This window comes from Arachis hypogaea, chromosome 16 (genome assembly GCF_003086295.3).
Source record: "Arachis hypogaea cultivar Tifrunner chromosome 16, arahy.Tifrunner.gnm2.J5K5, whole genome shotgun sequence".
Lineage (NCBI taxonomy): Eukaryota > Viridiplantae > Streptophyta > Magnoliopsida > Fabales > Fabaceae > Arachis > Arachis hypogaea.
This window is the reverse complement of record NC_092051.1, coordinates 31,782,440-31,799,304: the sequence shown is the minus strand read 5'-3', so window position 1 is coordinate 31,799,304 and position 16,865 is coordinate 31,782,440. Positions and strand designations below refer to the sequence as shown.

Genomic DNA, 16,865 nt, shown 5'->3' with positions numbered 1-16,865 from the left:
TTTTCTATCTTTATTTTTCTCTGGGACGAGTAAAACTTTTAAGTTTGGTGTTGGGCGCTCGGCTTTTGGTCCTTTATTTTTTTTTATTATCTCCATGGCACCCAAGACCGGAGAATCCTCCTCAAGAAAGAGGAAAGATAAGACGCCTACCTCTGACCCATGGGAATTCACTCGATTCTCCTCTAAGACACATGAGGAGCATTTTTATGAGGTCGTGCACGAGAAGAAGGTGATTCCTAAGGTACGCTTCGATCTGAAGTCGAATGATTACTCAGAGATCTGATATTAGATTTTGAGACGAGGTTGGGAAGTTCTGGCCAACCCTGTGACTGAGGTTGGAGCATTGATGGTGCGAGAGTTCTACGCCAATACTTGGGTTACATACAAGTATGTCAGAGGTGTGAACCCGGAACCAAAGAATTGGCGGACTATGGTCAGAGGACATATCTTGGATTTCAGCCCGGAGAGTGTGAGGGTGGCGTTGCAGTTACCACCATCCGGAGAGGACCCTCATTCGTACACTTGGAGGGTCAATACTGACCAGTGGTTGGATCAGGTCCTTGAGGACATTTGCCTCTCCGGAGCTCAGTAGAGGAGCGATTCTAAAGGCAAGCCGTACCAGTTGGGTAGGCATGACCTTAAGCCAGTTGCTCGAGGATGGTTGGAGTTCACCCAACGCTCCATCTTTCCTACAAGTAATCATTCTGAGGTTATAGTCGAGCGAGCGGTGATGATTTACTGTATTACGCTCGGCAACGAGGTGGAGATGCACAAGGTCATCCCTCAGGAATTTTACAGGATAGTTGACAAGTCCTCCACCACTACGAGACTGGCTTTCCCTCAGCTCATCTACCGCTTATGTGCAGCAGTTAGAGCTTACATTGATGGAGATACCCCGATCGAAGTTGAGAGACCGATCACAAAGAAGGGTATAGAGCATGCTAGAGAGCTCGGGCAGGGACCGCAACAGGAGCCAGTTCCACCGTCCCTACAGGATCTTCCGGAGATGCCTCAGGGAGTTTACTTCCATTCCTGTGACTACTTGGATCAGATGACCACATCTATAGGGGAGCCGACATCATCAGTTGATCAGCTAAGGATAGAGCATCAGGATCATGCTGCTCTCCTCCACCAGATGATGGAGGAGCAGAGGAGGCAGGGGCGTGTCATAGAGGAGATAAAATGCTCTAGAGGATTCTTCGGAGGGAGCAGCAGCCACCATGACTGAGGTGGTTGAGTTTCATTCTCCCATTTCTTTATTTTATGTCTATTTTTTTTAATATTTCATTCTATTTCTTGTTTTCTATTCTGAGTTGCATGATCACTAGTAGGATTTTCTTGATTTCTAATTTAGTTATTTATTTCAGTATTTTATGTTTATTTTAACAAGATGTCTCATGTATTGTGCTTTGAGCTTAAACAAAAATCAAAAGAAAAAGAAGTAGTATAATGCATGAGATTTTGAGTTATATATTGCGTGTTCTAGTTAGTTTGATGTGGTGGCCATATCTCTATTTCTGAATGTATGAATTAACTGTGCATATTTGATATTGGAGTTGAGAATATTGGTTCTTGAGGAACATGAACTTAGAAAAGTATTATTGATTCTCTGAAATAAGAAAAGAGATGGATTCTTAAAGCAAAATAAACAGAAAAAAGAATTGAAAAGAAAAGAAAAATCAAAAGAAAAAGGTCCAAGGCTTTGAGCATCAATGGTTAGGAGGGTCAAAACTGATCTAAAGCTCAAAGGAGTGGTTTTTCCATAACCATATGCTTGTGGTGTAAAAGTCTCAAGTAACCCTTGAGACTGAACACTTAAAGTTGTGACCCATTACTGTTACAAAGTATGCCTAAGGCTCTGAATACCATTGTCTGGGAGAAAAATAAAGAGAAATTCGAATCCAAGGAGTTCCCCAGTTAAGTGCTTGTGGTGTTTATGTATCAAGTTAAGCTTGAAAACAAAAAACTTAGAGTCACAGCTAGGCTCAAGGTGCAAAGCACCAAGAAAAAAAAAGCTGTGTTCAAGAATCAATTAAAACCTAAAGAAGAGAATCTATAATATCATCTGAGTTCTAGTTCTGAAGGATACTAATAGATCTAAGCTTCAAAGGATAGTGAGATGCTGAAGCTATTCAGAATTAGAGTGTCATAAGCCCCCTTTAGTAACTAGACCCGAGCTTAAATGACAACTCAAGTCTCATACATTTTCTCTTCTTGGTCTTATATTATTTTGGTTGCTTGAGGACAAGCAACAGTTTAAGTTTGGTGTTGTGATGCGTGAGCATCTTATACCCCTTTTTTCTTATCATTTTCTAGTTGTTTTTATTTAGATTTTATTTAGTTTTACTTGATTTTGGTGCAAAAATATACTTTGGATGCTACTTTGAGATGTTTTGGTGTTTTTATGATTTTAGGTGAAATTTGGAGCAATTTGGCGGAGTTTGGAGCAAAAAGGAAGAAAGCCGTCAGCACCCTCCCTTGGAGCTAAACGCCCAAACTGGTGTTTAGCGCCAGTAGGGGACTCAGGGCCAGCAATGTTGCAACTCCCCCTTGGGCGTTTAATGCCCAATCTGGTGTTAAACGCCGGCAGTAGTCCGAATCACCTTCTCATTGGGCTTCCAAGTGGATTTAGCATTAATTAGTTTTATTTTATTTTCTTTTTGTAATTTTTATTTACAAACAATGTCTTTTAGTCTTAGGATTTATTATTTTATTTTATTTTCATTTCAAAAAAGGTTAATATAAAAGGGAAAAGATCACTTAGGATTAGCATCCTTGATCTTCTTCCTTCCGCACGTTTTTTAGAATCCTGTTTTCTCTGTAAGTTATTAGCAACTAAACCTCCTGGTAAGGTTAGGAGCTCTATTTATTTCTATGGATTTGAACTATTATTCTTCTATTTTAATTAATGTTTTGATTCAATTCTATGGATTGTTTTTGTTCTTAATCTTATGAACTGGGTGGAACAAGAGTATGACCTTTTTCTACATGAGTTCTTGTGATTCTCGAGAGAGTTATCTCGCTTGAACTATAGCTTAAAAAAATTCCTCCTAAATTGCTAATTACATGAACTAATTGGGATATGTGACATATAATCCTGTTAGCTTTGGGTAATTAGGGTTTTCATGGCCATAAACTAGTTTTTGAACTTAACCCTCCAATCGGAAATAAGTGACCACGAGAGTGGCGGTTAATGAAGGTTAGAGGAGGCTAAATCACTAAGAGATTAGGGTTTAGACATTTACAGTTTTCCATGGAATGAATCATGTATTGTTAAAATAGTTGGTAAGAACTTTTAATCCAAAAAAGTAAACATCTCCGATACCTTAACTATTTTCTCATATTGTTTTTACACCAAACCATTGTTCGCTTTCTTTATTTCCCTGTTTATTGTTTATGCGAATTGCAACTCACCAAACCCCTTTTTGATTCACCTAACTAAATCAACTTGACAACCATTGTTTGCTCAGTTCGACAATCCTCGTGGGATCGACTCTCACTGATTTGAGATATTACTTGGATGACCCGGTGCACTTGCCGGTTAAGCTGTGTGAGTTCTCAATTCGTGCACCATGTGGAAGTGGCCTCGAGGAGGCCAATTATGATGTGTTTGTTCCCGGAGATCAGGAACGAGTTTTCCATATAAACATGTGTACTCCTCAGGTTGCCGATTGGTTGTGGATGTACAAGCCCATGTTTACCAACTTGGGAGTTCGGCTCCCTTTCTCTCCTTTCGTCATTTCTCTTTTGAATCGGTGCGATGTGACACCTTCACAATTGCATCCAAATAGCTGGGCCTCCTGATAAACCCCGATTATGTGATTTATCTTGTACTTATTTTGGGAGATTTTATCATATTTTCCCACATTTATTCAATGAAATAGCATGGTTTTGTAATTCTCCCTTGATTTGTGCTTAAATGTGAAAACATGCTTTTTAGGCAAAAAAATTGGGGATTTTAATTCACTTTAATTCCATTCGATGCCTTGATGTGTTTGTTGAGTAATTTTAGGTTCATAAGGCAAGTATCGGATGGAAGAAATGAGGATAAAAGCATGCAAAGTGGGAGAACTCATGAAGAAATGAAGGAACCGTAAAGCTGTCAAGTCCGACCTCTTCGCACTCAATCGACCATAACTTGAGCTACAGAGGTCCAAATGAGGCGGTTCTAGTTGCGTTGGAAAGCTAACATCCGGGGCTTCGAAATGATATAAATTTTGCTATATGTTGCTTCACGTTCAGGGGCGCGTGCGCATTGCGCGCGCGCGCCGATGATGTCTGTGGCCCACTTTAATGAAATCGCCCCCAGCGATTTTGCAGCTCACTTTGGGCCCAACCCAACTCATTTCTGATGCTATTCAAGCCAAGGATTGAAGGAGAGTCAACACACTTAGTCATAGTTTATTTTCCATCATGTTTTAGGCTAGAATTATAGAGAGAGAAGCTCTCCCTTCTCTCTAGAATTTAGGGTAGTTTAGGTTTACTTTTCTTAATTTCATCTTTCAATTCTTGTTTTGATTTAGTTTCCTCTTTTAATTTCTTGTTGTTACACCTTTGTTCTTCTAGTTCTTGTTGTTAATTCCCCTATTTTGCCATTTTTATGTTGATGAACCATTCTTGGATCTTAATTTTTCTTTAATGCAATTTTATGTTTCCATGCTCTTTTATGTTGATCTTGATTGTTATTGTTGATTTCTTGTTTATGTTGGTTATGGATTTCTTTTAATTCTTACAATTTATGATGTTTACTATTCTTGCATACAAGGTGTTTGTTAAAATGCTTTCCATAGTTTTTGAGTAGTTTTCTTGACTCTTGGCCTAGGCTAAGTGAATTAAGTGACCTTGAGTCATTGGGTCTCATTGAATTGGTGATTTGAGAACCCTTGGTGATCAATTTGATACTCATTGACGCCAACCCACTACTAATCTAATTAGTAGGTAGGTTGGGACTTATGGGTTGATGTGATCAAGCCTATTTGACATACTTCAAGCCTAGGAGTAGATATTACGTACTTAAGGCTTTGGAAGTAGACTTAATGGGTTGGTACCTCATAATTATCAATATTTGGTATGAAGACAAGGATGGTGATCTCAATTACCTAAGCCTTAGCCAAGAGTCCTTTATCTTGCTTTCTTTAATTACTTGCTTATTTTACCTTCATGACATTTATATTTTCTTGTCAAATATCAAATCAACCCCCCTTTGATTTTCATAGCCAATAATTAAACACTTCATTACAACTCTTTGTGAGACGACCCGGAGTCCAAAATACTCCAGTTATTTCTTATTGGGGTTTGTACTTGTGACAAAACCTAAAAATTTAATTTGATGCAAGAGTTGTTTGTTGGTTTGGGCTATACTTGCAACGAAATTCTTATTTCTACAAGAGAAATTCTAGACCCACAACAATTCTTGCTATCAAATTAATAGCGCCGTTGCTAGAGAGTTACAATGGTGTTATGTTATTGGTTATTGTATATATGTGAATAGTGTGAATATCTTATTTTTTTTCTTTATTTGCTAGTTTTTGTTAGTTTTATTTTGCTTTTCCGCTATGAATTCTCACATTGGCTATGAGTTTGGTTCTAATTGTGATGTAGAAAATGTGAACTTCAATGATGACACTCATTATGGATGGAACCAACAAAGATGGGAGGAGCCTCAAGGAATTGATCACTCCTATTGGCAACAACCTCCGGATACTTATAGGTATAATTACCATCCTAATACATGTCAATTCAATGGCTATGGTGACTCCTTTTGTGATAATCAAGCACCACTACCATATGCTTATGATTCTTATCCTCAACATGAACCTCAACCCTACTCACAAGCCCCTTTTCACCAAACACCTCCATATGACCCCAACCCATATCTACCATACCAACCACCTTATGATCCATATGAACCATATGAAGAACCACCCCAATTCCACCACCAATACCCTCAAGAACCACCACCTCACTATCCTTACCAAGATGAATCACCTCCCATGTATGATAACTTTCAACCACAAAATGAATTTCCCTTTCCACCACAACCCTCCAAGGAAGAACACCCACATCCATCCATCCAAGAGTCAATAGATCGTCTCAAGGAAGAAATGGATCGGCTTCAAGCAATAATCCGTCAAAAGGAGCAAGAGGAAGCCCAAAGGAAGAATTATGAAGCTATTGAGGCTAACCTTGCCAAAATTAAAGCTAACTTGGACTCATGCAACAAGCAAAGCATCTCCACAGATGAATGTGAGAATTCAACCGATGAAAGGAGCATGAAGGAGATTTTAGAATCTCAATATGAGGACAAGGAGATGGGGTATGTCTTGCAACAAGTGGTGGAAGAAGAGATTGTTGAAGAAGAAGAAGTGGTTGAAGAGCTAGGCGAAGTTGAGCAAGAGGTGAATTTCAAACTTGAGAGCACTTCCACACCAAGTGACATTGTTGATGATTTTGTGGAAGTTGTTGAACCTTCTTCCAATGAGCTTGAATTTGATGTTGAAGAGGATAATGCGCAACCTCCAAGGCATAGTATGAATGATGAAAGATTGGAAGAGGGTGATCAAGAGGCAAGCTCCACCAATGAAGAATGTGTGGAAGAAGTTGGTGGGCAAAGAATTGAAGTTGAAACAGCTTGCCAAGAGGTGGAGGTATTCAAAGAAGAGCACAAGGGAATGGAACTTACAAGACCATTGGAGACGTCCCTTCCTAAGTCACCATCCAACACAACATTCAAGTGGGTAAAACTCTTATCCCTAAGCTTTAATTTCTCACTTGAATATGGTTTGCTTGAGACGGATGGGTAACTTAGAGCTCTTTGTGGGGTTAAGAGCAAAAGAAAATTGAGTAGTGGGTGGAAATGCCAATCAAGGTTCTTTATGGTTGGAAACTCAAAGTCTAAGTGCAACGGTTGGTATAGTTCTCAACTAAAGGGGTCTAGGAAGATGCTTTGGTGTTCACTTGAGAATTCGGATCACTTCTCACCCAATTGGAATTGTGATGATCAATTTGAAGATGGGTGTAGAAACAAGATTTGGGATCCGGGAATAGATGAAGATCAATTTTGGAAGCCCTTAGCTTGTGTGGAACTTCATCAAAGCTTGGTGCCATTAGTTTTGAATTTTGGAGCTTACTTGAAGTCCAAGCATTGGTGGAGGTTTCAAGATGAGTACAAGCACAAGCCACCATAACAAGGAGCTTCCCAAATGTCCAACTTAAGGACTTAAACTAAAAGTGCTAGGTGGGAGACACCCCACCATGGTAAACTCTTTCCACTCTCTTTTAGATTTAGTCAATAAGTGATTGGAGTTGCCATTGTAGGTAGTTTTTCTTATTTTATATACTCTTATGCATTTTGCTTTTGTTGGTAGGTTGTTTATTGCATTCATGATTTTCTTAGAATAGTTGTAGTTAGATTGCATTTTGCTTGTAGTATAAGTTTTGTTTTTAGTGTATTTGAAAATTTTTCAAAAAAAAAAACCAAAAAAATTTGTTGTTAAATTTGAATTTTGCTTGCTTTAGAATGTTTATAGATTAGGAGAGTATTAAATTCTGTGTTTGTGCTTCTTAAAAAAAAAAAAACGGGAATCGGCGCCCAAGCGCGCAGTGCGCGCGCACACGGGTGGTGCATATCCCACTCTTGGTACAAAAACCAGAGAGTTGTGCCCATTTTATGCCTACTTTGTGCCAGGCGATCTGCGCGTAAGCACGCATGGCGCGCGCACGCCGATTGTCCCTGTCGCATCCGCGCCCAAGCACGCATGGCGCGCGCGCGCGGATTGTACCTGCTGCATCCGTGCTTAAGCACGCATGGCGCATATGCACGGATTTGCACCCTGTTTTCCTCCTTTCTCTTTTCTCCTTCTTTCTTCTTCTCTTCTTCTTTCTTTCTATTTTTTTCTTCTTTTTCTTTTTCTTCCTCTCTTAAAATTTTTTTTTAAAACAAAAAAAAAAATTTATATATATATATATAAAATAAAAAAATAAAATTTTTTTTTCTTTCTCTTCTCTTCCAATTTCTTTTATTGTATTTGCTTACTTTCATTTATTGCATTTTAATTTTATTTTTATAGCTTGTTCTTATTTTATTTTCTAAATTTCTTATTTTAATAATGGTGTTGAATTTTCTTACTCAATTGTTGAGAATTTCTTGGTTAATCTTGGTGCTACTTAACTTGTTTGATATTGTTGGGTGATGAAATTTCTAATTCAATGCTTAACCCTTGATGATCCTTGTATCCTTTGTGCATTGATATGAGCTTACATATCTTTCATGACTCACTCTTTCTATTTGAACTTGATGCTTTTGAGTGCTCTTCATGCTTTAACTTTGTTCTTGCATCAAGTATTAGTTGATATGTTCTTTGCCTATATTGCTTTCTCACTCACATGCGTAGCTAACATGTAGTGAGAGCCCTATTCTATTTGGCATTAGCCCCGCCTATGTTATACCTGCTTTGCTATCTTTGTTGTAGGCGTAATTATCTTTCTTTTTCTTTCCTTTTAGGTTGGCCACCAAGAAGGAAAGGATTGGAAATACTTCTAAATGGGGCAATAAACAAGTCCATCCGCACAACCTTTTGAAGAAACTCATCAATTGTAGCAACCCGTCCACCTTGCTCTTCTTTGCATGCACCGAGGACGGTGCAAATTTCTAAGTGTGGGGAGGTCGTTCGACCGATCTCCATGGGTAACAATTTCCTTTTTCAACACTAATTCTTAATTTCCTTTGCTAGTTAGTTGTTGCATTGCATGATAGGTTGCATGCTAATTAAAAATTGTACATATTTTACCACTTCTTTTTATGTTAGGACTACTTGGTTAGGGTGATGATTTCTTTTCCAAGAAACTGTTTTTAGGGCACCCTACCAATTTGAAAATTTTTTTTTGTTGAACTTGCTTGAAGAATTTATTTTGGAACATGGTTTTTGAGCTAAGAACACAAGCTTGTGAGATTTGAGCCTAACTGCGTGGTTACATTTTATAACCACTTATTCTTCCTTCTTGTGTGCAGTATTCTCTTTCTATGATTGTAATCTTTGATTTGTTTGATTCTCTATGTCCATTATTTTGTGTATTCATGCATTTATATGATTGAGGCCATTGTTTCATTAGCTCACTTACCCAAATAGCCCTACCTCTTATCATCCATTGTTAGCCAATTTGAGCCTACGATTAACCCACTTTGTTCTTAATTTTAGCACATTACAAGCCTTAAAGCAAAAAAAAACAATAAATGTCCTTTATTTGGATCTTTGATTAGCTTAGGCTAGTATGTGTGTATCATTCAAGTGTGGGAAAACTTGGGACATTGGTTGAGAAAAAGGGTAGTTTTGTATTTTATTGTAAATATTAGGAATTAGGTACATACTCATATATTGATAAAATGTATAGACCTTATGCATTGATATTCTTGTATATAGTTTGAAAAAAAAAAGAAGAAAAAAAATTATAGAAAGAAAAGAAAAAGAAAAGAAAAGAAATAAAAAGGGGACAAAATGCCCCGAAGCAAAGTGAAGCTCAATAAAGATCAATGCATATGAGTTGTAATAAAAAAGAAAATGCATGAGTATGTGAAAAAGTGAAAAATGGGTAGTTAGGGTAGTCTAAATTGTATAGGTTGCTATACAGGTTAGGTCGGAAGTTTAAGGTAATCAAAGATTCAAATTTCAAGTCCACTTGACCAAATATGCATCCTTACCTTAACCCTAGCCCCATTACAACTAGGGGTGTCGATGGATCGGATCCGATCCGCATATCCGCGGTGTTTATCCGAATCCGATCCGAAAATTGTGGATATGGATTCGATCCGCAAGGCTTTCGGATCGGATCGGATCGGATCCACACACTAATCAGATCGGATTGCGGATTTTGTGTTGGTATCCGCATATCCGATCCGCATATCCGCGTATCCCCAAAAATAAAGAAATAAATAAGTAAAATATTTTTTTATGTTTTATTTTAACTAATAATTATCATATATGTTAAATTATTTTAATTTATTATTCAAGAAAAGTATGTTTAATATTATTTTAAGAGTAAACATATTCAAAAGAATAGAAAAAATAAATTTTATTGATATTTTTTAATAAAAATAAGCTTTTAAAAATATTTTTGTGTTTTGCGGATATATCCGATATCCGATATCCGATATCCGATCCGATCCGCAAATGTGCGGATCGGATCCAACCTTAAAAACTGCAGATATTGGATCCGATCCGATCCGATAATTTTAGTGCGGATCGGATCGAAATTTTGGCCATATCTGATCCGATCCGATCCGATCCGCAGACACCCCTAATTACAACCTATGAAAAGTCCTCATGATAATTGTGTGCATGCATGAAATAAATGTTGATTGTTAGATGAAAAACAAATCTTGGAAAGCATGATTAGGAGAGAGTTGAGAGAATCGACCCTATACACTTGAGCGATTAGAGTGCAAACACTTTCGGTGAGGGTTCGATGCTCAACTCCATGATTCCCGGCTTTCATGAGCGTTCCTCTTGCAAGTCTATTTGAACTTCATTCTTATACTTGAATTGGTAGGATTCATGAGTCGTCATATGACCTTAGCCCTACCCGTTTATACATGCTCTTGGAGGATTGATTTATTTTTAACCAAGTAGGTAGAATCATTTTGCATTTAGTTGCATTCATATAGTTTAGGTTGCATATAGTTTATTTACATTGAATAAATGTTGATACCCTTTGTTCTCTCTTGATTTTAGCATGAGGACATGCTTAGTTTAAGTGTGGGGAGATTTGATAAACCCCGATTGCGTGGTTTATCTTGTGCTTATTTTGGGGGATTTTATCACCTTTTCCCACATTTATTCAATGAAATAGCATGGTTTTGTAATTCTCCCTTGATTTGTGCTTAAATGTGAAAACATGCTTTTTAGGCAAAAAAATTGGGGATTTTAATTCACTTTAATTTCATTCGATGCCTTGATGTGTTTGTTGAGTAATTTCAGGTTCATAAGGCAAGTATCGGATGGAAGAAATGAGGAGAAAAGCATGCAAAGTGGGAGAACTCATGAAGAAATGAAGGAACCGTAAAGCTGTCAAGTGCAACCTCTTCGCACTCAATCGACCATAATGTGAGCTACAGAGGTCCAAATGAGACGGTTCCAGTTGCGTTGGAAAGCTAACATCCGAGGCTTCGAAATGATATAAATTTTGCTATATGTTGTCTCGCGTTCAGGGGCGCGCGCCGATGCTGTCCGTGGTCCACTTTAATGAAATCGTCCCCAGTGATTTTACAGCTCACTTTGGGCCCAACCCAACTCATTTCTGATGCTATTCAAGCCAAGGATTGAAGGAGAGTCAACACACTTAGTCATAGTTTATTTTCCATCATTTTTAGGCTAGAATTCTAGAGAGAGAAGCTCTCCATTCTCTCTAAAATTTAGGGTAGTTTAGGTTTACTTTTCTTAATTTCATCTTTCAATTCTTGTTTTGATTTAGTTTCCTCTTTTAATTTCTTGTTGTTACACCTTTGTTCTTCTAGTTCTTGTTGTTAATTCCCCTATTTTGCCATTTTTATGTTGATGAACCATTCTTGGATCTTAATTTTTCTTTAATGCAATTTTATGTTTCCATGCTCTTTTATGTTGATCTTGATTGTTATTGTTGATTTCTTGTTTATGTTGGTTATGGATTTCTTTTAATTCTTGCAATTTATGATGTTTACTATTCTTGCATACAAGGTGTTTGTTAAAATGCTTTCCATAGTTTTTGAGTAGTTTTCTTGACTCTTGGCCTAGGCTAAGGGAATTAAGTGACCTTGAGTCATTGGGTCTCATTGAATTGGTGATTTGAGAACCCTTGGTGATCAATTTGATACTCATTGACGCCAACCCACTACTAATCTAATTAGTAGGTAGGTTGGGACTTATGGGTTGATGTGATCAAGCCTATTTGACATACTTCAAGCCTAGGAGTAGATATTACGTACTTAAGGCTTTGGAAGTAGACTTAATGGGTTGGTACCTCATAATTATCAATATTTGGTATGAAGACAAGGATGGTGATCTCAATTACCTAAGCCTTAGCCAAGAGTCCTTTATCTTGCTTTCTTTAATTACTTGCTTATTTTACCTTCATGTCATTTATATTTTCTTGTCAAATATCAAATCAACCCCCCTTTGATTTTCATAGCCAATAGTTAAACACTTCATTACAACTCTTCGTGAGACGACCCGGAGTCCAAAATACTCCGGTTATTTCTTATTGGGGTTTGTACTTGTGACAAAACCTAAAAATTTAATTTGATGCGAGAGTTGTTTGTTGGTTTGGGCTATACTTGCAACGAAATTCTTATTTCTACAAGAGAAATTCTAGACCCACAACAATTCTTGCTATCACCTCCATCTGTTGCTTTGAGATGGTATGAGACTACCTAGAGCTCCTGGCCTCCGTAGTAGTCTTTCTCTATCTCTTCATTTTAAACAACCCTTTGAAAGAAGGGAAATACAAAAAGGGGTATCTCTCGTTCCGAGCCGTGCAGGGCCCACGGATCTTCGGACTATTTGAGGATTTGTTCCACAGCTTTACGGAAAAGTTCTTCAAAGTACGGCCCGCCCAAGGTCGGCAGCACTTCTGGCTAACCCTAGATGGGGAACGCCACATACTGACCTGTTGGAGTTTTGGTGCCGGAACCAATTACTTAATAAAAAGTACTTATGATGGGTTAAGTCAGCGTAACCAGAACATCGCCGACATACTACTGGCCATTTTTGGTTGGAATAACCTCAACACTCACCTTTTGATGGGTGATCGTGAGACCGGTTGGAGTCATGTAGGTGAGTTTGGTTTGGTTTCACTATTCTCATCCTCTCTTTCTCTTCTGACTTGTATTCTTTGCACAACATCTTTCATAATAATTGCTTTTACTTTCTTGTTTTAGTTTTCATAATTTGTGCGTGAAGTTGTGACTCACACAACTAAACCGGCAAGTGCACCGGGTCGTCCAAGTAATACCTCAAGTGAGTGAGGTTCAAATCCCACGAGGATTGCCGGATTGATCAAGCTGTGGTTATCCTGCAGAACTTAGTCAGGCGAATAGAAAGATAGTGTTGTTTGTTGTAGACGCATAAACAAGCAATAACAAAAGCGATAAAGAGTTGATGTAAAGACAGTAATGATAGATTAGTTAAGGCTTCGGAGATGCTTCTTCTTCTGGATTAACACATCATGCTCACTACTCCAATGATGAGTGATCCCTTCAATGGCAAGGCTGTAAGTGATTAAGCCATTGGTCGTGGTGATTAATCTCCTCAGGTCCAAACTAAACATACGAACGGACTAGATCAATCTGGGAGGGGATGAAGCGCACGCAATTAAATCTCTTGATGATCCTTCTCAAAACGCCACAGACAAGGTCAGATCTTCCGGATCAGAGAATGATGCTCTTATGATTCTAGCCCTTAGAACCACAGGAACCTCAATTACCTCTGACTAATGAGGTTTTATATCATATACCCCAATTTGCCCAGATAACTTGTTAGAACCCGTGATACATTCTCAAGATGTAGCTCAATACTATCCGGGTTAGGACTCGTAAGGAACTCATGTAGAATTAAGATTCATAAGGATGAAGAACGACAATGCATCATAGAATAGAATCAAACATAGATTGAAGTAGAAAAGTAATTGCATTAATCCATAGGAATCAACAGAGTTCCTAACCTTAACCTAGAAGGTTTAATTGCTCATACTGTACAGAGAATAATATGTAAGGTTCGAATGTGGTGGAGAAGATCATAAACAATGGCGATCTTCCCTTATATATACTAAAACTAACCTTAAGAGACATTAATTATAATTAGAAATTACAAAAATGAAATAAACTAGGCTAAAGGTGCGAAAATCCACTTCTGAGCCCACTTGGTGAATGTTTGAGTTGAGCTTGGCGTCTAACTTGCAGGAGTGGTGACGGAGAAAAAATGTCGGTAAAGATTTTCACAAAAATATCACGTTGCAAGTATAGTTCTAAACCGACAATTAAACCTCAATCAATGTTTAAATTGTTTGTCACTTAAGCAAACCAAATAAAATTAACCGAAGTATTCAACCTCGGGTTGTCTCTCAAGGAATTGCAGGGAAGTATGTTTATTATTGGTTATGAGATTGTATCTTTTTGGGTTTTGAGTTTAATAAGCAAGGAATGTAAATAACAAGAAAATAACTAACAACTAAGAAAATCCCTAGCAAGGGTTGAGAATTGAAATTCCTATCCTCATTATCATTGTCAATTATGATGGTAATTGCAAATTGCTCTCACTTAGTTAACCTCTAACAATTGAAGGAAAGTCAAGTGAGCAAATCAACTTGAGTTCACAAGTCCTAATCAAAGACTAGAGTTAGTGAAGCTCAAGCCAACTAGCAGCTTTTCAATCACCAACCAACAAGAGACTTTGACAATTCAAGAGTTTCCAAATTACTCAATCCAAGCTAAGAATACAAAAATCTAATTTAAAATCCAACCAAGCATTTTATCAAACACTTGGTAGGTACAAAATAAAAGCATGGTAAAATTGCAACAATAATAAAATCTAACAACTACCAATTGAAAGAAATTAACAATGACAACTGAAGAAAGCAATAACAACATGAATATATAAATTGCATTAACAAAGATCCAAAGTATCAAAAGTGCATAAACATAAGGGTAACAAAGTGAAGGAAATAACATGTAGAATTGAAGAACAAAGGTGCTAGAATAATAAATTGCAAGGAATTGTAAATAAAAACAGAAATTAAATCTAAACCTAAGAAGAAATTGGAGTAGAAACCCTAAAACTTAGAGAGAGGAGAGAGCCTCTCTCTCTAGAATTTTACATCTAAAACCTAAAATTGTGTGAATGAGAGTGTGTCCCCCTTCCAGCTCCACTCTGCAGCCTCTAATCTGTATTTTCGGGCCTGAAACAGGGTCAAAAGCAGCCCAAAAATTGCCCTCAGTGAATTCTGTTTAATGCAGCACGTGACGCTCGTTTATCAGGCTAGAATGGCGCCTTATTTTGTACTCTGAACATTTTTTATTTCTTTCTCGTTTTATCAGGCTAGAATGGCGCCTTATTTTGTACCTTGAACACATTTTCTTTAATCATTTGTCGGCGTGATGCCTGTTGTGTAGACGAGTGTTTGTTGGGCCGACGCGGTTCACTTTTATTTCTTTAATCCGTTTTCGTTCATGGAATGTTGGTTATTTTACTTGGAGTTTCCTTGCTTGGCTTTTAAGTTGTGAGCCGCTCTTCATCTGATACTTGTTGGTGGTTAGTTTTGGCTTCCGGGGTGATCAGTCCCGGATTGCCATTAGAACGGTGACCGTTTTGAGCCAGCAACGGTGTGAATTAACGGTAGATCTCGCTAGAACCCCTTACCGTGACCTCGAGTAGAGGGTAGGGGGGATGGCGCCTCTTATATTGAAAACTTGGAAAATGTTTTATAGATAAGCAAAAGTATACACATACTTGACTCATGAATGCTTTTAACCGTGGGAGAGGTAAATTAACAAGAAGATGATAATTGAAATAAAAATGTAAAGGAAACAACATATTTAGAATAGGAACTGTAAAATAAAATATGACAATATATGGAAAGAAAAGACCGGTAAATCGGGAAGTCTCCTCTCAAGAGTAGAACCTCTTCAGATTCGCTACGTTCCATGTCCTCGGGACGTTGCTTCCATCCAGCCGCTCTAACTTGTAAGCGCCCTTTCTGAGAACTTCTCTAATTCTGTACGTGCCTTCCCAATTAACCGCCAACTTACCTTCTCTCGGGGTCGGTTGCACGATGTCATTGTGCCGCAACACTAGATCGCCTTCTTCGAAGCTCCTGCTGAGTACTTTTCCATTGTATCGCAACACTATCCTCTGTTTTAGTGTGGTTTTTGTCAAGTGGGCTATCTCTCTTGTCTCATCGATAAAATCCTTCTCGACTGCTTCTATGCCACAGCCAAGGAGAAGCCTTGGGCTTGGCTCCCAGATCTCCACAGTAATGACCATGTAAACTCAGTAGGTAAGCCGGAACGGTGTTTTCCCAGTGGAGGACTGCGGTGTTGTTCTATAAGACTATAATATCGACGCTAACTCGTCTGCCCAGGAGCTCTGCTTCTGATCAAGCCACTTTTTCAGCCCCTTGAGGATTATCTTGTTTGCTGCTTCTACCTGTCCGTTGCTCTGGGGGTGCTCTGCCGAGGAGAACTTTTGCTTGATCCCCAACCCAGACAAGAATTCTGCAAACTTCTTGTCTGTAAATTGTGTCCCGTTATATGAGATTACAATCTCTGGGATCCCAAACCTTGAGATTACTTATCTCCACAGAAACTTTCAACAATTCGCTAATGATATATTGGCCAGTGGTTTTGCTTCCACCCATTTGGTGTAATAGTCAATGGCCACTATCAAATACTTGACTTGTCCAGGCCCTACTGGGAACGGGCCTAAAAGGTCGACTCTCCACTGTGAGAAAAGCTGGGAGGCCAGCATGAGACTCAGCTCACCCATTGGGGCCTTATAAAAATTCGTGTTTTCATGGCATTTTCTGCATTTTTTCATGAATTCCTGCGCATCTGTCATCATGGAGGGCCAATAATACCTGACTCTCACGAGCTTCCTAGGTAGCGCTTTCCCTCCAATGTGGTGGCTGCAGCACCTCTCGTTGACTTTACTTAGGACCTAGTCTGTCTGGTCGGGTCGTAGGAACTTCAGCAGGGGTTGATTGAGCCCTCGCTTGTACAGTTGCTCCTGTATCACCACATACTTGGATGCTTCCCTTATTACCATTCTGGTCTCCTTTTCGTCTCTAGGTGGTGTCCCTTCTACGAGAAAACTTTAGATTGGGATGATCCAAGATGGAGGGAT

General features: G+C 38.4%; 1 protein-coding gene across 1 annotated transcript; it reads right to left on the bottom strand.

The window, feature by feature from the left end:
* Positions 1–16,073: 16,073 nt before the first annotated feature.
* Positions 16,074–16,508, bottom strand: LOC112756946 (uncharacterized). Its single transcript, XM_025805549.1, has 2 exons — positions 16,337–16,508; positions 16,074–16,252 (listed from the first exon to the last, which is right to left on the bottom strand). The coding sequence occupies exons 1-2, from the start codon at positions 16,506–16,508 to the stop codon at positions 16,074–16,076; spliced, it is 351 nt and encodes a 116-aa protein (XP_025661334.1).
* Positions 16,509–16,865: the final 357 nt, after the last annotated feature.